This window comes from Lactuca sativa, chromosome 2 (assembly GCF_002870075.4).
Source record: "Lactuca sativa cultivar Salinas chromosome 2, Lsat_Salinas_v11, whole genome shotgun sequence".
NCBI lineage: Eukaryota > Viridiplantae > Streptophyta > Magnoliopsida > Asterales > Asteraceae > Lactuca > Lactuca sativa.
In genome coordinates this window covers 155,686,512-155,709,100 of record NC_056624.2, presented here as the reverse complement: position 1 = coordinate 155,709,100, position 22,589 = coordinate 155,686,512, and the positions used below count along the sequence as shown (strand labels likewise).

General features: G+C 37.6%; 1 protein-coding gene across 1 annotated transcript; it reads right to left on the bottom strand.

The window, feature by feature from the left end:
- Positions 1-4,828: 4,828 nt before the first annotated feature.
- On the bottom strand, positions 4,829-5,516 carry LOC111883417 (uncharacterized). Its single transcript, XM_023879752.2, has one exon. It carries the CDS (start codon positions 5,411-5,413, stop codon positions 5,021-5,023), a length of 393 nt encoding a protein of 130 aa, XP_023735520.1. The 5' UTR covers positions 5,414-5,516; the 3' UTR covers positions 4,829-5,020.
- Positions 5,517-22,589: the final 17,073 nt, after the last annotated feature.

Here is a 22,589-nt window from a genome sequence, read left to right as displayed (position 1 = left end):
TTTTTCAATTTATTTATTTATTCATTTTTTTTCCGATTTTTTAAATATTTATAAAAACAAATATAATTTAATAACACAGGTTATTTAAATATAAACGAAAAATAACTTTACATTAAGAAGTAGTCATTTATGATTTTTATTAACATATAGTTATAGAAAAGATCATCGTAACCTAATTTTAATAAAATAATGCACAAACTTAAGATTATTTTAGCCGAAAACATATAAAAAGCCCATACAATTGTAACAGGCTAAATTTCATTTTAACATAAATATATTTACTCTTCTAGTCGTCTCTTCCAACTTATATCCGTTTTTATGCCACTCCCTCATAAAAATCATCTTCATCAACCCTGATTCTTGTGCCAAAATTGCATACAACAAACGATCGATAAATGTCGGTTAATATGATCAAAATCTGAGTCGTATGAAATTTGATTGTCTTCCTGTTGCAACTCATTACCATCACCACTGAAGACCACATAACGGGAAGGGGGGCGATGTTCCCCATGGTAGGGGTGACAAATCGGGTCATCGTGTCGTGTTTTTGTCTAACTCGACACGACACGACAATATTTTATGTAACACGAACACGACATGACACGATGTCGTGTTTTTTTAACTAACATGAAAACGAAGCGATTAAAAAAATGAAAAACACGACAAATAAATGCTAAATCATGTCAAGTTCGTGTCGAATTTTAAACACGGACACAACATGAACACGCCACGAACACGAATTCGAATTTTAGTTTTGTCCCAATTTCGTTTTGTGTCGTGTATTTTTGTCTTACGTGTCAACAATTGTCACACCTACCCCATGGTAACGCCGTTAAAGGTTGTCCACGTCACAAAAAACACTCACTGTTGCCCACACTAAGTCGTCTTAATAGGCAATAGGGTTGTCCAATGTTAAACATTATATGTAAAAAAGAAAAAAAAAATACATAGTTGTGCAAATTGATTAGTGAAATGAGAGAGGATTTTACATTTTGTTATATTGAACTCTTAATTACTACTATTAAAATAGTTATCTACACGTTTTTTCTAATAAAATGGTTTTTCTAATAAAATGGTTAATTTTATTATAAACTATTTTCCAATTAACTTTATTTTTTAAAGACAATAAAACTTTATTAGAAACAACTAACGATCACCTATAATTATGAGTTCAAACATTCCTTCGGATGATTACATCAACTTGATGGGGATCAACATTCTTACTTCTTCTCATCGAGTTTTAAAAAATGTGACTGTTCTTGTATTTCCAAATAACCCGACCATGTCAAAAAAATGAAATGATTATTTCATTTAATGTTTTGTTTATAAGGCCGAACGGTATCATAGCAGAAAGGAGTGGGAGCATTCCAGCACGACGGAACACCGCACCATCACGGCAAGAGACGTAGGTGCGGGAAAGGGGGAGGGGAAGATACCCGCGTTCTCTCTCCCTCTATCATTGGCAGGAGTTTTTTTTTTTTCTTTTATTATAATTATTATTACTATTATTATTATTTTGTGAAATAGCCGTTGATTAACGGTAAAAATAATAAATTTTTTTACCAACGGATATATGTATTTAAACCTTTTTTTTTTTTTTTTTTTTTTTTTTTTTTTTTTTTTATTACCTTTTTAAACACCTATAAATACCCAACTATTTACATTCAATCAACATTCAAACAAACTCTCTATTCTTTCTATTTTCTTCTCAAAAAAAAAAAAAAGAATGAATCCCGACAATCAAACCCCAACTTTCGATCGAAGAAAAAAAGTCATGGTTCGAGTTTAAACATCCAAACTCGAAACATTTTTGCTATCGGTTCATCAACAGAAGGAGTTTATCGCCCCCAACTCGATGCTCCCATTCAATACCCATTACAATTTCAATACCAAAATGTTGGACAATGTTACCTGCTCCAAGTTCCAAATGTTACGCCGCAAATGTTTTCAAACTTTGTTGTGTTTCCGGATCAACAATCGCCAAATCAACCTCAAACCCAAACCCAACAACAACGCCAACTTGTTGATGAGTTGGATGACTCGGAAGAAAAAGAGATGGTTCCTGAAACTCAACCCACACCATCTCCACAAAGACGTAAAGGGAAAAAAACAAGCATGCGAGGGTGTCGCACAACCGGGAAGACAAAAGCCGACAGCATGACTTCCACACAAAGAACTAGTTTTGGTCAAAGCTTGGGCTGACATTTCTGAGGATTCGATTCAAGGAAACGCACAACCGGGAAACCATATTTGGTTTCACATTTTAGAATGGTTTCGAGAGGAGCTAGAAAAAGGTGACGACTACCGTACGAAACATCAACTGAATTCGAAGTTTCGAGAAATAGCAAAGAGGGTTTCAAAAATAAACGGGTTGTAAGACAACCTAAAAACCCAACGAAAAAGTGGCCAATGCGACAAACAAATACTTCAAGAAGCTTTGCAGTTTTACCTTGAGGAAGTCGGGAAACCATTCAAGTGGCACGATTGTTGGAAATTATTGGTCCGATGTCCTAGGTGGAAAAAATACAAGCAAAATTTTATTTTTGGAGTCCAACAATCAAAGCGAATGAAAACGGGCTCTAGTGGTTACACAACCTCCTCCGATGCTCGGGTCGGTCTAGATTTAAATCAGAATGTTGAACTCGAGCTAGAAGAAATTGTCCGCCCAATGGGTAAGGACAAAGCGAAGAGAAAGGGAAAATGGACTTCTTTGGGTGCATCTGATTTTAGCATGGACGTTGACGAAATACGGAAAATAACAGCGTCGTTTGATCAATATAATCTTAATTTATCCGAATGTTTGACTTTCGACAAAGAAAAAGAAGAAGCAAGGAAAAAGGAGCCGACGAAAAGACAAGAAATGGAGGATATGAAAATTTTGATGTAAAACACCGATCATCTCTCGGGACCGGCTCTCGAGCTCGTAATGAAGAAGAGGGAAAAAATTCTGAAAAAATATTTTCCGTAGATCGTTGTTGGTTTGTTTGATTTTTTTATTTTATTTTATTTTTTATTTTCTAGTTTTTAAAATTTCAGGTTTATTGTAATTTTTATTTTAATTAATGAAATACATTTTCTTTTTAATTAATTTTTGGTTATTTTTAATCTAAAAACTATAAATCATAAAAATCAATTAATTTTATTTTAAAAAAAATAATGAGGGAAGCTCTTTCCACCAATTCTTTGGGTATTAGGTGAGGGAAAAAAAAGTGGGGGAAATGGTGGTATGACCTACAAAAAGTGAGAGAAATTAAAGTTAAGAAGTGGTAACATTAAATATTTATGTTATTTTAATTTAAAAAAAGGAAAAAAACAGAAAAGAAAAAAACAATCCAATTAAAAGTCATTTGTCTTCTCTTCATTCTCTCTTTCCTCTCGCTATAGGGCTAGCGAGATAATTTTGGCGACCACTTTAGCAAATTGAGGGGAATGGGTTTGGCGATCTTAACATGCTGGAGGCGAGTCCCTAACGAGGGCCACCCCCTCCAGCCTAACTAATAGCATCGACCCTAAAGAGGTGTGGTGTGTGCGTCGCTAACCTGTCGATAATTCTTCATCACGCTAACCCATCGTCATGGTTCTGATTATATCGTTGATTATTTGTGTCGGTGATCACTAATATAACTAGCTATGGTCTATTGGTGTCGATTCTTATAGTAATATTAATAAATCTTGATTATATAAATAAAAAAGTTATATTTACGGGCCCGATTTTAATCTTCTGCTGTTTCAACGGACCAACCATGAATTTAATATTTCTTTATTGTTTAGCCTTTTAAATTTGACTCTAGAATTACTTTGATAAGTCAAAATATCGTTGCTCCATGTTTAATAACTTCATATAATGTCGTGTCTACCTATCTTCTCTTGCACCAGTCATTAAATAAGTAGCAATGGTTATACAGTACCATTTATAGCAACGTATTTTCAATAGATTTAACCCGAAAACCCAAAAAACATGAAGCCATAAATCATGGATTTAAACCCAAAAACCCAAACCGAAAAACCAACCCATGCAGAAACCAAACCCGTATGGATTTAAAAACCGAAAAACCGATTTTCAATGGTTTGGTTTGGTTTTAGCCAAAACCGACCTATGCTCTTCCCTAAAAATATATCATTCTTTTTATTTATATCTATTGCAAGTTAATTTCTATTAAAATTTAAAAAACTGATACAAATAAGGATTAATCACAATAGTGACCATAATGGGATAGTCAATATCATTGAAAGATTACATTTTTTAGAAATATCACGGAATTAATAAAGATTACATTTCTACAAAACCTTATGGTTGGTTAAAAATTAGTCGACTTATTTTATAAAATTTAAACTGTTTATAGTGAAATGTCATAAATTAAATCACATTTTGAGTCATTGTGGACTTGTGGTAATATATATGTACTTGATAATTATTGTAATAGATATCATCACAAAATTTCATAGAGATCAAGAAAGCATTGCAAAAACAAAGCCACAAAGGGGGTATATCCCCTGATCCAAGAATCATTCGATTTTGCTTAGGCATTTAACTCGCAACATTGTCAAAAATGCACAAAACTAATTCAAATTGTATCACTTCGAATCCAACTTTGAACCCTAAGATCTCCATAGTTAAGACTATAAGATGAATGACTTTCGAGTATCATGTTCATAATACTGGCGTTTTCATGATTTGGGAACCTAATTTGGATATAAATTGGGGAAAATCGCCATATTTGTTGAAAACTCACAGATCTTAACCTTCAACAGTTGGATCATAAACAAGTAATTGATCGGGGAAAGAAAATCATTCAATTTTGTTCCAAACAGAAAACATATTGGCATATAACGAAGGATAACTCAATTTTATATCTCCATAGCAAGTCAAATCGGTATCAATTACACTAAAAAGTAGAATAGAATTCATCAAGCCTCAAATTCGAATGATGGGTACTCATAGAACTTAAATAACAAAAGCGAATCAAATCCAGAGATAACTTATCTAAATCCCCCAATAATAGGGTTACAGATCGACAACTTACTCCTTGTTCTTCAACTTCTCAATTCGCTGATGGAGCTGGTCAACACGAACAACAAGCTTCGTGACAGAGTACAAGATCCAGTAGAAGACGAGTGCAGCAGCGATAAGTAAAGCGTTGCGCTGGCTCTTCATGATCGATTTCTGGTGGCGGAGGTGCTCCGATGGTGAGCAGTTCTGAGATTCACAGCTAGGCATTGTTTCGTACTTCCAGTAGATGTCCGCTAGCAAAAAGAGGCAAAAGGGTACGACGGAAAGGAAGGGTTTGAGGAGGCTGGTTGTAACGGCGATAAGACCTTTCCTGAGTGCGTCAAGGCCGGGGAGGGTTAGGAGGATGATCATGACGGCTTCGGCTGCGGCGGCGTAGCCTAGAACCACCCATTCCAAAGCCATGTTGATGGATTATGGAGGAATCGGATGAGTTGGGGGGATTTTGAAGGAGTAGGTAGATTAGCAACCAAGCAAAGAAGCGATCTTCGATGGCGGAAAAGTATATGTGCTCATGGTCATAGCTACCACCACGCGCTTTCAACTGATGACGTCAGAATTAATGATAATAATACATTTTGCTTTTTATGAAAAACGTGAATTTCATTTTGGTGATTTCAACTCTAGTCTTTGTTTGGGTAAACTTATAATTTTTGTGCAGGTCTCAAAACTCAAAACAATAGTTTTTATTTTTAAAAATTAATTGGGATATTTTTTATATCCTAAAAAATTGGATGATTCACCTCTTGTTAGTTTATATCATGGTTCTAAAAATTGCGCCATGGCTCGCCTTAAAGCGTGCCATGATGCGAGACGTGGTGTAGCCGTTACGAAAACGTCCAAGACGGGTTTGTGAAGCGTGACGCCCAAATAACGTGTCAAGACACGCCTTATCGCGTTATGACGCGAGTTTTTTTCAAGGCACAATTTTTTTTTGTTTTTTCTCTTTTGTTTTTTATCGGACCTAAAATAAATGAGTTTTTTGTTAACTTTTTTATATTAGATATTAATATAACACTTCAAAAAACTTCAAATATTTGATAAAATTCAATAATTATATGATTTATATCTTTTAATGTATATAATATAGTCACGCCTTGAAAAACGTCATGGCTCGTCAAGGCTTGTCATGACTTAACTTTTACCTTGCCGCCAAGTCACGCCTTACGTTATTTAGAACCTTGATTTTTATTTTTAAAAATTAATTGGGATATTTTTTATATCCTAAAAAAGTTGTATGATTCATCTCTCTTGTTAGTTTAAATTTGTATGTTACATCCTTTATCAAATATAAAATGGCTATATTACCCTCGTTATTTTCTTTTTAATATAATTATAATTTGTTTTATATTTAAAGAAAATAGAAAATAAGAAAAAAAATTCAAACCCCAACCTACCCCACCCTCGCCCACTCCAACCTAATATACTATTATCCTTCTTTTTCATTCTCCCGCTACGAAAAAAACTTAATAACTCCACTACTACATTACCAACACTATCGAACACCTTCGTTGGAGCACCGCGCACCACCAGGGCGGAGCCAAATTTTTTTTTTAGGGTTGTCCTTTTAAAATAATATATATATATATATATATATATATATATATATATATATATATATATATAAAACTAAAAACTAAATTAAATTATCTTAAAATAGAATTATACAAATTTATAAAATTTGAGGTGTGACATATGTAAATTTTGAAAACTAACTTACTAAAAGAATTTAACTTATAAATATGAGTGCAAAAATGTAACTTTAAAAAAGAATTACTTAAAAAAAGCAAAATGTAAATCCATGGATTAGAATACGTCTTGCTTGCCAACTGATCTACAAAGGATTTTCAAATATCTTGCACCCATATAATATGTTATTTCTAAAAAAATAAAATTTTAAGGGTGGGCCTGGGCCTACCCTGGTCCTAAGGTGGCTCCGCCACTGCACACCACCATCACCGGAGCACCACCTACAACCATCGATGGGGTATTCATGCCTCTTTTTCTTCTTATTCTTTGATTTGAATACTACATTTCTCTCTCCTCCTCATTCTCTAATCTGCTACACCTTGTTCGATCCGAATAACCCCAAGTCTTGACTTTAAGATCTCCGTCGAGGAGGGTTTCGAACCAGCGTTTTATGTTCGTCAACTGCATCGCCGTCTATGGTATCAGAGGAGGGTTTCAAAGGGCGTAGATCGTGGAATCCATCGTCGGGAACTACTCAACCTCCCTAGCCTCCACGGTCATCAAAGACACCATCGCCTAGAGTATCACACCTTGTGTGCCACAATTGCCACCTTTTCACATGAAACCCTAGAGTCGTTATCGTCACCTGAAAACCTTTATCGTCTCAAATCTACACCACCGTCTCATATCTACACTGCTGCTTTAGATCTACAATCATCATCATCAACTGTGTAGATCATGTTAGGTCATTTGACATGTTGGTGGTTTCTGGTGGAGTGAGGATGGTAAGTGGAGAGAAAGGGTTGTTAGAGTCTATAAAGGTGTTCAAAAGTCTTTCAATGTTGTTGTGTTTTCCAGTGGAGTGACGGTGATAAGTGGTGGGCGGTGGTTGGGTGTAAGTTTTAGATATACGACAAAGATGGTCAACTGGTATTCTAAAAGGGGTGAGCCCAAATATTTTATTATATAATTTTTAATAAATTAATAAGAAATACATAATAAATAAATGAAAAAAGAAAAATGATAAGGGTAAAATAGTCTTTTTATAACATCATGGACAAATCATGCAACTTTTTACGACATGAGGACGATTCGAGTTAATTTTTGAAAATAGGGACCAAACGTGCATTTTGACACATGAACGAGGGATGATTGGTGTGATTTACCCTTAATGTTTAAATGTTTTCTCATTTGCAAGTCTAAAATATTTTGAATTTTGATAATTGATGAAGAAAAATCACATCCGTCCATTTTAGACTTGATACAGTTTGGTCAGGTGACAAACAAACCTATCGCCGTACCACTGGCTACATTGTCTACATTGGGTCAAATCCAATCGTTTGGAGCTCTAAACGCCATCCCACATTAGCAAGATCATCAACCGAAGCAGAGTTTAGGGTTGTAGCATCCACCGCTACAGAAGTACAACAGATAATATCATTACTCTTTGAACTCGGCTACAAATCATCCATTACTCCCATAATTTACTAGACAACCTCATCGCGACTCACTATTCGACTAACCCTGTTTTTCACTCACGAATGAAACACCTTGCTCTTGAATTCCACTTTGTTCGAGAAAAGGTCCAAGAATGTTCTATATATATACGCGTTACTCACATCAATGATCATGATCAACTAGCCGATACTTTAATTAAACCATTACTCAACCACAACCATAAGTTTCATATACTAGTATCCAAGATTGGACTTCTCTCAAGGTCGTCTATCTTGCAGGATCCTATTAATACATAATCCAGATTCGATATCAATTCCATTATGTATATTTTACACATGTTTATTTATCTTTAATTTATAGATAGAGATAGAAATAGTCTTCCTTACCTGTAGTAACATTTGTTGTACCAGATCCTATTCCATCGAATCTTCATTTGTATATGTACTTGATTCGTATTAAAAGAAAATTCAATTTCAATTCATTCTCTCATATTTAATACTATAAATTGAACGATCAACTTTTTGGATCATTATATACCTCTTATCTAAAAACTAACCACCAGTGTGTGTGTGTGTATATATATATATATATATATATATATATATATATATATATATATATATATATATATAAGACATTTGTGTGTGTAACGACCCAAAAATTTCAACTAATTTAAAACATTTTACTTCTTTCAAAAACCATTAAGTTCATACATCTAGTTTTCAGAATATTTCAAACATCAGAGTATTTCCTAGAACCATATCATAAGAACATAAAACATGAGGATCGGTACGATCACGCATTCGCCTTGCCACGATCTCCTGAAGCACCTGAAACAATAAACTACAACTATAAGCCCGAAAGCTTAGTGAGTTCCCCCAAAGTACCCATACACACATAAACATACGCATACAACAAAGAACAACATACTACGGGTCTAATCAACCTTCCGGTTGGAATACCCCTGGCCCTCAACCATCGGGTTGGAATGCCTACATAATACGAGCCCAATCATCCTACCAGGATGGAATACTCTCGGCCCACAACCATCGGGTTGGAATGCCCAAACACCTATACGTACAACAATAACTACTATGGGTCCAATCATCTCATATGATGGAATACCCCAGGCCCCTCAACCATCGGGTTGGAATGCCAACCTGCTATGAGTCCAATCATCCTACCGGGATGGAATACTCCTGGCAACAACCATCGAGTTGGAATGCCCCACTCCCTATACATACAGTAACTACTACTACTATGGGTCCAATCATCTTGCAAGATGGAATACCCCATACCCACAACCATCGGGTTGGAATGCCAACCTAATATGAGTCCAATCATCCTACTGGGATGGAATACTCCTGGCCCACAACCATCAGTTTGGAATGCCCCACGCTAGCAAACATGCACACATAACAGGCAACCACATAATACTCTATAGAACCAACATACTAGGGCCCTATCATCCTACCGGGATGGAATACCCTCTGCTACTGCTCAACATACATAACCCGCAAGTAACCTCCTACCAGCGTGCATAAGGCAAGACCGACTACAGGTCTATAAATAACCACTACCCAACTACCAGGGCGTTGATCCAACAGAACTAGCCATCACTTAACTATCCATTTCTCTAGGATACTAAGCTAACAAGGCATATCCTCATATCATTATCCTATCTACCAGGATACTAGCAAGCATATCATCACATAACATAACAAGCTCTAAACAACAATTCAAAGGGCTGGACCTTGGTGCCTTAGATCCTTGAGTACAGTGAGGATAACTCACCTTGAAACTGCCGAAATCCTGCAAATCTCTGACCGTTGACTCATCGGAAATCCCAAATATCACATGAAAATCATCTCATTAGAATTCATCACGACTTTCTAGGCCAAGTGCCCACAACACTCTTTAAATCCATCTTCCTTGTATTGGGTCAAGTCCTAAAACCAAGTCCTTATGCAAAGCCCAATATTGGCCCAATTACTAAATTGGGCCCACCTTTCTAATCGGGCCTAGATCCAAGGTCCATAATAATTGTTGGGCCCAAATTACTCCATCTATATTGTTCAGTCACGACCCAAGCCCAACTAGCCCATAAACAGTCCAATACTTCACGACCCAAAATTGAAAACCCAACAGAGGGCGTACGTTGGGCGTACCCCTCTGGTACGCGGGCGTACGCACGTCTGCACCAAAAATCCTTCCATGTGCTTAATGGCTTAAGCACTTAAGCCCATATGCCAGATCTAGTGACAAAAAGGGCCTAGGAATCATAAAGTCTCAATCTTTATCCTTTTGGACGTCCATAAAGCTCTTAACTCAAGGTCTTAACCCATTAAGACCTTCCTACTTCTTACATGGGACAACCAAAGCCATTGGGACCTCCTTTTTCTTACTCAAGACCTCTCCAATGGTCTGAAAGGACAAATCATCTTAACCAAAACACATCATGCATCCTAATGGGGTTTTTTGGGACAAGAATGGTGTCAAAACTTCACTACACTTAGATCTACACAAAATAGATGTCCAACAAGAAGCTTTATACCTTTAAGAGCTCCTGAATCACCAGAAAACTTCAGATCTACACGCTGGCCTTCTTCCTCTACTCACTAGATGCAACACCTTCTTCTCAAAACACTCCAAATTCACTTCAAATGTAACACCCATAAAATTTACGCCAAATTTAAACTTTTAATACTAACAAAAGAGTCAAATAGTAATTGTTTTTACAAAACATTTCCAATTCATTTATCATCAGAGTGTCCCAAAATAGATCATGAGGATGAGGAGCGGTACGGTCACGCCTTCGCCTTCCCTCGCTCTCCTGAAGTACCTGAAACAATAAACTGAAAACTGTAAGCCCGAGGGCTTAGTGAGCTACCCCCAAAATACCAATACCATACTAGCAGAACCATAGCCATAACGATCAATTAAACAACATACATACTGGGCCATTGGACGGACTGGTCCGCCCTACTGGGCCTACAGTCTATCGGAATCTATCCCGAGCCTTCGGCATGACTGGTCCGCCGCGTGAGCCTACAGTCTCCCCGAACCGCTCAGAGGGTGTGTTGGCCTTCAGCACAAAGCAGGACCGCCTCAACCCAACCAACAACCAACTAACCATGTATGCATACTATCATATACTGGCATGTAAACATAGCAAACATATCTATCTCATTGACCATCAATCATAGAGTTTCACTCATAGCTAGAGTATCGACCTAACAGGTCACTAACACACCAATCCTCACGGATCATAAAAGCATAACATACCATATATCCTGATTCCGACCCTATAGATCAAAATCTTATGCAACATACCATAACTACCGATCTCTAGTATAACAACCATCCTAAACAGGATAAATTCTAGCAAACCAATATCATAACACCCATCCTAAACCAGGATGAAATCTAGCATGGCAATAACAAGAAACCATCCTAACCCAGGATGAAATCTAACATGGCAATGACAAAGCAACCATCCTAACCCAGGATGTAAATCATAAGGGCCGACATTGGTGCCGTAGACCCTATTGATATAGTGAGGATAACTCATCTCGCTGATGCCGATTGAAATGCAAACTCCAACTATCGGATCACTTGACACTAGCTCCACCACCTATAACCATAGCACAATATACTCATAAGTTGTTACTATTAGGAGACACCCCATAACCTACTAGTCAATCCCTAGTCAAGGTCAACAGTCCATGTTGGTCTCAACTCGCCGAGTACACTCGGCGGCTTGCCGAGTCTTTGAAGCACATACCAACTCGCCGACGGGTATACTTGCAGACATATCCTTGGCTAAAACTCATACAACTCATCGAGTTGTTCTTCAAATCATCGATTTTCATGACCATCCTCATCTAACTCGCCGAGTTGTTCAACCAACTCGTCGAGTTCACGACTTCCTTCAACTGACTCGTCGAGTTGTTCATCCAACTCGCCAGGTCCAGTGCATATCTTCATATGACTCGCCGAGTCGGCTTTGCGACTCGCCGAGTTCCTTCATTCAGTTTAACATGCAGACGTCTATAAGCCATGGCAAGGTCCCAAACTGCAGATCTAGCTTCCTTAAGCCTGCTTATCACGTAAAGTTTCAAACTTTACGTGCATGCATTGCCTTACAAGCTCCAAATGCCAAAACCAAGCTCTTAATGGGTGCTCATGGACTAAGGGGACCTTAAACTCGACTAAAGCTGGAACTTTATGCCCGAATAATCCAAAGAGGGTCCAGATATGAAGTTATAACTTCAGATCTAGCCCATAGATTGCCATACCAACTTGATCCCCTTTCAAAAACCCTAAAACTCATTCAAAGATGAGGTCTAACTGAAATAGCTGAGGGAAATGGTCAATTACCTTCCCAAGAGATGTCCACAGAAGAAGAAATCGGATCTCTTCCCAGCTCCTTGCCAAAATCACTTGATTCACCAAACTTTTCCACCAAAAATCCTCTCTCACACTTCAGCACACAAAGGGCACACACATACACAAGAAAGAGATGCAAAGGGGGCTGCAAAAGAACTGAAAGAGGCTTGAGCTTCTTTAAATAGGGTGCAAACCCCGGAACTTAGGGGTTCACTCTCCAGCTCCTACTCGCCGAGTAGGCCACTTAATTCGCTATCCGACCCGCTGCTACTCGACGAGTAGGGCAACCAACTCATCGAGCAGGGCAACCAACTCGTCGAGTAGGGCCAAAAACCCAAAAATATTTTATTTAAATTATTACCTGAGAATCGGGGTGTTACATCAAAAGCTCACACTCTGAAGAAGTTGGCTAGGGTTTGGGGAAAACGGCTCTAAACAGTGGAGGCTAGGGTTAGGGAGGGTTATGAGCTCTTAAAGTTGTTTAAATAGCCTTCACACTCGAAATATTAGGGTTTCTGGATGATAGATGTACGATAGGCGTATGTCAAGGGACTCCTACGTTCATTTACTCCATTACGCTGCGCGTACAACAAACTTACGCTGGGCGTACCCAACCAAACACGTGCATGCATGCTTAGCATGCATGAGACCCCTTTGCCAAACTTTCCCCCCTTAGGGACCATTGATGCCAATATCTTCAATTTACAATATCTCCTCTATCCTAAGTCCGTTCCTGACGAACTTTATATCCGCGTAAAGGTGGCGAGAAGCCCTTCGCTTCTAGCAACACACCCCGGTCCGAAACCTTCTCGAATGAAACCCATTGCCCATAAAAGACCGAAATGCCCTTACTCTTGATCTCGGGAATCCATAAATAATTACTTTTAAAACGGGGCGTTACATTGTGTGTGTGTGTGTATATATATACACATTGTCGGTCCATTAGTATCTCATGCACCAGGCGAGATGATAAAATAATTCCCGAAAATAATTATTTTTATTATTTAATAATTACAATTCATGACACCACTTTTTTTTTGAAACAACAAAAACATTATTAATGTTATAAAAAAGCTAGGCATGTGCTAGAAATTAATAATTACTAAAAAAACAAAAAACAAAATGTTAAGTACACCATATCACTACATCAAAATATATTAAATGGCTTTGACATATTGAGTAAGTAAGAAACCAAAACCACCATAGAACTTGAGCTTTGGATGGAGAAATACTTTAAAGATTTTCAAGAGCAATAAAAATATACTTTGATGAGCAACCTATCAATAGCATTAAACTTTCATGAGTTAAACTAGCCCAACAATAGCTTAGATGAACATCACCACCAAAGACTTTAATGGTTAACTTCAAAATCAGAATAACCACGCTAATCTCAAATACCAAATGAACTTTAACCTCAACTTCACATTCCAAATATAAAACATCAATTTCTAGCATCCAAATCACCCCAGTATAAACCAATTCACCTTGTAACCAATATCTAAAAACTATAACTTAACATCCCAAAATAGCAATCAAAATTTTTCCAATTATATCACAAAGTGCATTATCAAAACAAAATCATGCCAAATTGCTAGAATTAGGCAGCAACATTTTAGCATGCACTTCTCTGCAAACTTATCAACCAAAAATCAATGAGCATCCATATGAAAGAGAATCAATAAAGGGAACTAGATAATATATGAACAACCAAAACAAAGGCCTTTCCCACAAATAAATAAGCTAACAACAAATCAACTCTATAATTAGACTTCCAAAATTACCCTCCATATCCAACTATTCTATTATATTTTGCCTTTAGTTTTTTCACTTTTCCTCCAACAAGCCTTTATATAGTGATCGTCCTCTAACAATTAAGACCATTTCTAACCCATTTTCATTTCCCCCCTCACAAATGGAGTAAACAATGGGGTAAATAGTGTTTCCTATCTAACCTTACTCTATTTTTACCCCCAAAAGTATATTCCGTTCTTCTAACTTATATAAATTGTCAAACACACATTTTCTATTAATTTGATTTTAACAAATATATAATCTATATTTTTTTCATTACAATAATATTAAATAAATTAGATTATATTTATAACACTTAATTATAAACTTTTGTAAAATACGTTACCGTGTTTTAAAATTTCAATATGTATTTAATTTTTAATATGAATTTGATAAGCAAAAAAAACTTTATATTTATAATTAATTAATATAATTTAATATATAACATAATATTATAAATATTAAATCACATTTAAATTATAATTAGTAGATAAAAATAAACTATAAATATATAAATATATAAAAAGAGCGAAACTCAAAGTTCATCCCCATTTTGGGAGAAATGAATAGTATAACACAAAATATGGTGTTATACTATTCATTTCCTCTAAAATGGAGGAATAAATGATGTAAGGTTGGAGAAGAATGGGGAAAGAAACTGGGAAAATAATGAAAAATGAAGGTGGGTTGGAGATGCTGTGACAAGAAACAATCGAACTTTTGAAACAAACAACACTCGAATTATTGAACTCACCAAGACAAAAATAGAACACAAATAAGAAATTAGAATAGGTGTCGAACTCACCCAATATAGAAAAACGAACACAAATTAGAAATTAGATTGAGAAAAAAAATCAGAAAATGAGTCGAACTCACCAAATCCTCAAAATTCGCAAGTCTTTCATGTTTCATGTTTGCTTCAAATTGGGTCTCCAAATCGCCAAATGTAGTAGGTTTAGGAAAGAATTAGATTAATTATACTGAGAATGAAATATAAATCAGATTAGATGATGAAATACTCTGTAGATTAAGGGCTCCTCGATCTCTACAGGTTGTGTTTTGATTTCCTAAATGAAGATGAAGATTAAAATATGCAAACATGTTTTCAGGTTTAAAGTCATCAAATCTTGATCAAGCTTTCATCACTCATGAATATGTTTTGGTTTTGCATAACCAATTACCATCTATATCTCTTCTCTGATCATATAGAACTCTATACGGGTCTATGCCGATCACCATCTCCAGCTATTATCTCGAGTGTCATAGCTTCGACTTTATTTAAGGTAACTTTTATGTGTTTCAAAGTTCAGATTTTAGAAGTTGGGTCTGACGTTAGTTTTGTTTTTATTTGTTTGCATCTGTTTGTGAAGGTTTTGAACAAATCGTTAAGAACATGGTAAGATTCTCCTAATTTTATGCTTATATATTTGCATCTGGAGTTTTAAGTTAGGCTGCTCTGCTTTGATTATTTGGAATGACAGGATTTCAATGGTTTTGTTTTGTCCAATACTTGAATTTGCTTCAACTTATTGTTTTTGTCTTTTAGGGATTTATTTTTTGTAAAATAAGAAAAACAAGGTTTGTTCGAGTTTTCTTGATTTTTTTGATTATTCAGATTGTTTTTGGAGTAAATAATTATACTTTATGGCTTACTCTAGCTTTAAGGTCTCTAATCGTGGTTTATGGAAGATGGATTATTTATAGACAATTAATGTAATTGGCGAAAAAATCCTACACGAATTATATTTGTAGTTTGACTTTATAGTTTTATGTTTTTTTTTAATTCTTTTAGAGTTATAGGCTATGACTTGAAGACGGTGCAAAAAGGATTGCAATGGACGTGACTGACCTCTTCAATTATAGTTACATTTTGTGAGTTCTTTCAATATTCTTCTTCTATTTATTATCACTGAGCTTCATTTTTCTTTATCATCTACACCACCACCGCCACCATGAGATTTTTTCTTTGTTCTGAACTACAAATGTAATTTGTTTGGGATTTGATTCTGAATCCAACCTAAAAACTTCAAAAAAAGGTTGCTAAAAATTTCAAGGGATTTTTTTTATACAAGGTTGCTAAAAAGTCAAGATGCCCTTTTATTTTTTGTTTTCTTTAAAATTTAACTGGTAAGCTCATTGATTCATTTATGCCTTTTTAGTGGTTTTATGGGATTAAGAACCTTTGAATTGTTATTTTTTTGGCAGGTTACAGAACATGCACTCTATATGTTTTATGAAATTGCTGAAATAATCTTTGGTCAAATGTGATCTAACAGCAACCGAAAGCCACTTTATTGTAGGTAGTTTTTTGTCACCATTATTCTTTAGGTCTTTTTTTTTTGTAGTTGTTGGCTTTAAAAAAGTAATCATGTCTTCTTTAAATCCACCTTTGATACTTTATGCAATTAACTTGGCATGTTGCCAAGTTTTCCAACAAGTAATGTGTCACAACTAGAAATTTTGTGTCTTGTAATCACTATACTCAAGTAAAATGTTGAATCAAAAACTTAAGAGCATGTATGGTGCTTACTTTATGACATCAAAAATTGTAATCTAATACACCATACAAGCACTACAAATAGTCAACAAGCAATTGGAAACCCTAGAAGTTCTTGTTTAGGTCCATTTTGGACTAGGACTTCCTTATTGGACTCAATGGACCAATAAGCTTCCAATTTGACTATCATGGGTTTAGAACCTTTTAATGGGCTCTAATTGAACCTACTTTCATTTATTCCAACAATTTGGGCCACATTAGGCCTAGAATGGAATAAATCAACTTCATGAAACATTATGGGCCATAATTAACTTAAACTAGCCCAACAAAGTATAAAAAAAATCACACTTATATCTTATAATCATCCAAACTAACTCTAATATTGGGCTTAGGGGCATTAAAGCCCAAAACCTTCCTTTCCTTTTAAAATTTCGGCCCAAAAGCCCAAGACCAAAGATGAAGAGTTGACTTCATCATGCCACCTCATTATTACCTCTTGGTTCTCCATGCAACATGTCTCATACTTCCATGCATACATCACCTCAAGGTCTCTTCTTCTTCCTCTCTCTCATTCTTGGCCGAACACACACGTACACTCACAAAATTCATTTCATCCTCCCTAAGTTGTGAAGAACATCTCCTCCTTTCCTCTCCTAAAATTTTCGAGGTTTAAGTGCATTCCAAGGAGATTTTTCACAAAAATCACCATCCAAGGTAAGGTTATACTAAATTCTATGATCTAGGTTCCTTGATCTATCTAAAATCTCTTCTTAACTCTCATGAAATCATAAACTTGTGTCTTAGAACCCCTCAAACTCGAGATCTTCAAGAAAAGGGTGCTAAGGCCAAAAATCACTTCATTTCTTCCATCTTTTCTCCAAAAACCGAAACCACACCCTAAGGTGAGCTTCATACTCCCTATTTTTCTGTTTTATAAGTTTTGGGGGGGGGGGAATACAAGTGAAAGTGTAGATCTATATGTATTTGTATGCTTTGTATGATTTCTATGCTTATATGTGTGTTTTTGTGTGATTATGATGTTGGATCTAGTCATAAGCCCCTAAAAATCGAGATATACTTTATGTTAAATGATACTAGCATCAATTATATTTCTACATACAAAGTATTCCAAGAAAAATAGCTAAGTGGCTTAATAACATCTTCTTTAGGCTAAAAACTCATTTTTGGACACAAAATGTTAAAAATATAAAGTTAAAGGGCCCAAAATGACTTATTACGAATTCTGATGGGTGAGATGAGTCAAAACAGTTTCAATAAAGTATTTTCTGGAAATATACTCTTTTGGAGGATTAAAAATATAAATTTCAAGCTTAATGGGCTAAAAATGACATTTTCGGCCCAATAGGGCCCAATATGCGAAAATTTCCAATTTGAGGGGCTGAAACTGTGTTTTTCCGTAAAATAGTGGACTACTAGTGTTCCAAGTCCTTTTCAAAGGTTAAAAATGCTTTTCATAATTAAAAAGGACCAGAGTTGCAAAAATTTTCCAATTTGGGCCAAAAGTGTAAAATTTGCGAAAATGAAGGTTCCAGCCGAAAAAGTTTCATTTTGAGGGACTAAAACTGTTTTTCAAAAAGATTTGAGCTGAAAAATACTTTTTCTACAAGTTTTGATACTAAAGTGTTAAGAATAATGACTTAAGGACTAAAATATAAATTATTTATATAAGGTCCAAAAGTGTAAATTCATCTAGAAAGAAGGGTCTGAAAAATGTAAAAGATTAATGTCTTAAGCAATGAACCCGACCCGATGAAACGTTAGTAACTCGACTATCGGAAGATTTCAATACACCTATAATACCAAAAATCGTTATTGAACGAATTGATTCGGTCTCGAATCAATAACAAATCCGAAACTACTAACACTACGACACTTAATACACACATGGAACTCTCGGAAACTCTATACACTCGTTGGAATACGCTAGACGTCGACGCTCCGTCCTTGGGCCCAAAAGTTTCAAATCATGCTTGTTGGGCCTAGCTAGCCCAATGACATGATCTTTAGGCCCAAAGGAAATTTACTTACATGTAGTTAGGTCTAATACGGCTTAATTTCGTGTAAAAGGACTTTCAATGGAAAACGTGCTGCTGGTCCCCAATGGTCCTTCGGTACTGCTAGTGAAGTCGAGCACTCACTATTGCGAGTTGGGCTAAGGGCCCTTCACATTCTCTATGGCCTTGAACGACGTAGGGAAATACCGGGGGCTTCGCACCTTCTTTTTCCCCTCGGTCGTGGGGCTACATGAGTCCGGGGGGGGGGGGGGGGGGTTGGGTTACGTGAATAAGTGCAAGCGACGCCTAAGGGATCGTTTGTACGGTTGTCAACTGGTCGTTTTCATTAATGTACGTTACAACAATTCACCATCTACTATTAATCCAACGTCTCCGGAGCTCAACGAATACCTCTATTGTAACGAAATAACAACACATAAACTAATTAAAGCAAAGTGATAGGAAAACGTCGGGTTTTCCTAGGGTTTTTAACTAATACACCTACGAACTACTTACCGAGTTTTACAAATCGTACGCTTACATCTATAGAAAACAAACAAGCATACTTACGGATCTTCACACTTTTTACACTATACTATTTTCAGAAAATATCGGATTTTCTGGTGGTTTTCAAAACATTACAACACATTGGATTTCAAACATTACTTATGAACTCACCAACATTTCATATGTTGACGTTTTTCAAAATACTTGTATTCTCAGGTAACAGGTAAAGTGAAGGAAGAATTGTACTCTATGATGTTTTGCGGTTGTTTAATTAACAATGAACAATTTATTTTTGGGCATGTAATATTTTGGAACAATGTAATGGATGTAAACACTATCAGTTGTAATATTCAAATGCTTGGTGATGAATGATGTTATGTTTCATGTATATTCATTGTGATGGTATTCAATTGAGTCACAATAGCCCTCGGACATTTCCGCCGTCTGGTTCGGGGGCGTGACAGGTTGGTATCAGAGCTCTGTTTATAGTGAACTAGCATATCTAACCATCCATTGATATGCAACTATAAACCAAAAGAGGGACTAACATAACTCTGAACAAAACAAGTAAAATACAACAATAAAATACCTTTGCCTGCATTAGAAACAAGGAACATAACACCGAACCAAACAAGATAATGCTAGTATCTCGGTTAAATCAAGACTGTTCTTAGGGGTACCAAGGAGTGGATGTAGCCTGATCAACTACATTCTCTCTAAGGTATGGCTAACACACGTTCTGATGAGATCGTGATAGCTAGGGAACCTAAAACTATACCCCTTATCACCAAAAAGAGAACGCCTGCTTATTCTGTATAATAGTTGTAGCATCCTAGGATTAATGTTAGCATGTTTACATACTCACACAGACAGCATGGCTGGCTTTCATCACCCCGGAGACCCCTATTTCCCTAATCAGGGGAATAACGGTTGGTTAGAGGAAGAGCCTGAGGAAGACCCCGAAGAGGAATCTGACGAAGAACCGGAAGCGGTAGTCAAGGGCGAGCCTGCCGAGCCAGAAGGAGACGAAGAGAACTTCGAGGAGGAACCCGATGGCAGCGAAGGGGGTGATTCGGACGCGGAGTCCAAAGTCATCAACCCCCTTACCCGATCAGGGTGCCTGCCTACCGTGTGGGCCCCACTGGTCCTACCCCTCCCTGGGGTATTGATCTTTGGAGATGGAGCAGACAACAGGGACAACGACCCCCGTTTGGCATGTCGCGCGAGTTCTTTGACCTGAGGGACGGAGGACCGGCCGACCGAGCCCTGCCGGTCATGGTGACACGATTGAGGAACACTGGCGAGCTTTCTCAGGACACTGCTGATCAGGTACACCAGCTGCGGTCTAGGGCCGAGCGCGCAGAATAGGAGACACGCGACATCCTTCGGGAGTTCCACATGAGATAGGTAAGGTGGGAGTCTCGCCTCCAGGACGCTGAACGACTGGTGGCTCGTCTTCAGGGAGCATCCACCTCCTCGGCACCACCTCCGGGCGCATCTCATCGCGACTAGGGTTAGGCTTATCTTAGTAGATCATTAGGAACTATGCTATGTACCTCGACTCTATGTTTAAGTGACTACACTACTCATAGAGCCGTTATGCTGTCAAACTAGTGTCACTCATGTATGCTCTTATGAGCAAATTTTCATGTATCAAATACGGATAATATTAGTAAACCTTTATGTGCTTTGCTATGATATTACGAATTGCTATGTGTTGAGAATCTATGATTGTATGCTAAATGGTAAGAGTGTTTAAGTTCGTATCATGCACTTAGTTAGTAGGGTCGTAACCTTCCAGAAACCCCCAAGCACTCAATGTCTTTCCGTTGCATGACAGAAAGATGCCTCGCCGAGCTACTCGCAGAAACCCCGAACCAATCCCACCCGAAGTTGACTCCACTGCATTCCAGGCGGCCGTGTCTGCTGCGGTCACCGCAGCTATGGCACAACTTCACCGAGGGAACAACGGAGGAGGCAACGAGCAAGGGTCCGGGAGTTCGAACAACAGGATGAATCAAGGACCCACTAAAACATGTACCTACAAGGACTTCACAAACGCCAAGCCACGAACTTTTAACGGCACTGGAGGAGTGATCACTCTGAAGCGATGGATCGAGAAGGTGGAATCGGTATTCGAGATATGCGATTGTCCTGAGGAGATGAAAGTGAAGTTCGCAGCTTGCACTCTGGTCGACCAAGCGCTCACTTGGTGGAACGGACACGTGGAAGCCATGACACTCCTGGTAGCCAACTCCATTCCGTGGTCGGAGATGAAGGAAATGTTGATGGCTGAATACTGTCCGCGCGGTGAAATTCAGAAAATGGAGCAGGAGCTGTGGAACCTCACTGTGCAGAATGCGAATATCGATGCCTACATATCGAGATTTAGCGAACTATCCCTGTTGTGCCCAGGTATGATCACCTCGGAAGGAAAGAAGATTGAGCGATTCATTTGGGGACTAACATCACCAATCCAAGGAAACGTGATAGCTGCAAACCCGGAAACATTCGACAGTGCGAAGAGATTGGCGAAGAAGTTGTATGACCATAACAACAAAAAGGGTGAGAAGCCAGCGGAGATTGAGGGCAAGAAGGAAGGTGATGGCAAGAAAGGGAAGAACAACAAGAGGAAGGGACGTCAGGGCCCCGAGACCTCTAAAAAGTAGCAGACAGTGGCGGTTAATGCTACCACTGCACCGATTCCAGCCACACCACATGCTCCAGCCTCAGCGGCTTCAAATGCTTTCAGACCTTATTTCGGTAATTTTCCCAAATGCAACAAGTGTGGTTTCCATCACAATGGAGAATGCAGGGAGTTACAGTGCACCAGTTGTAATCGAAAAGGACACACGTCGAGGAACTTTAGGGCTTACCCTCCCCAGAACCAACAACAAGGAAACAGCAACAACAACAACCATCGCAACAACAACAACATCAATACCGGCGGCAATAATGCAGGGCCTAGCCACACCTGCTTCGGGTGTGGGAGGACTGGGCACTTCCGCCGAGACTGCCCTAACAACAACAATCCCGGGAACGGAAGAACAGGAAGGATGCTGACCATGGGTCAAGGAGAGGCGGTTCAGGACCCTGCAGTTGTGACCGGTACGTTTCTCCTAAACCACACCTATGCATGCATCCTGTTTGACACCGGAGCAGAACGAAGCTACGTAAGTAATAAGTTTAAGCATCTATTAAAACAACCACCCCAGAAGCTCAATGAAACCTTTAT